This window comes from Dinoponera quadriceps, unplaced genomic scaffold (assembly GCF_001313825.1).
Source record: "Dinoponera quadriceps isolate SergipeBrazil2010 unplaced genomic scaffold, ASM131382v1 scaffold6166, whole genome shotgun sequence".
Taxonomy (NCBI): Eukaryota; Metazoa; Arthropoda; class Insecta; order Hymenoptera; family Formicidae; genus Dinoponera; species Dinoponera quadriceps.
Window position 1 is genome coordinate 1 of NW_014560049.1, and position 376 is coordinate 376.

Genomic DNA, 376 nt, shown 5'->3' on the forward strand with positions numbered 1-376 from the left:
CTTCCGATACGTCTCACTGACCGCAAGATGGACAGACACGTCAACTTGTTGTACTTGCCAGATCCGCGAGATGACAACGTTGGACACTTTGTATGGATAAAAAACTTGTCTCGACTTGTGAGCTCACAACTAAGCAAACATGATCATAAGAAGTATATCTGCAGCCGGTACGTATAAATTTGTAAAAAAATATTATAAATATCTTTTGAAATGAATATTAATTAAAATGTATTTTTTACAGATGCTTGCACTATTTTAGTTCGAGCGCAAGGTTGCAGGTCTATACTTTAGATTGTGGAGAAATGAACGACTGCGCCATCCTGCTGTCTAGCGAAGATGACAAATGGCTCAGTTTTTGCAAGCACAACAGAAAAGA

The 376-nt window shown here is 38.3% G+C and overlaps 1 protein-coding gene across 1 annotated transcript; it reads left to right on the top strand.

Moving 5' to 3' along the window:
• Positions 1-27: 27 nt before the first annotated feature.
• On the top strand, positions 28-351 carry LOC106750624 (the record flags this gene model as incomplete). The annotated part of the gene is made up of 2 exons (XM_014631090.1): positions 28-167; positions 242-351. Coding segments are annotated over exons 1-2 (250 nt in total), but the record flags the coding sequence as incomplete, so codon positions are not given.
• Positions 352-376: the final 25 nt, after the last annotated feature.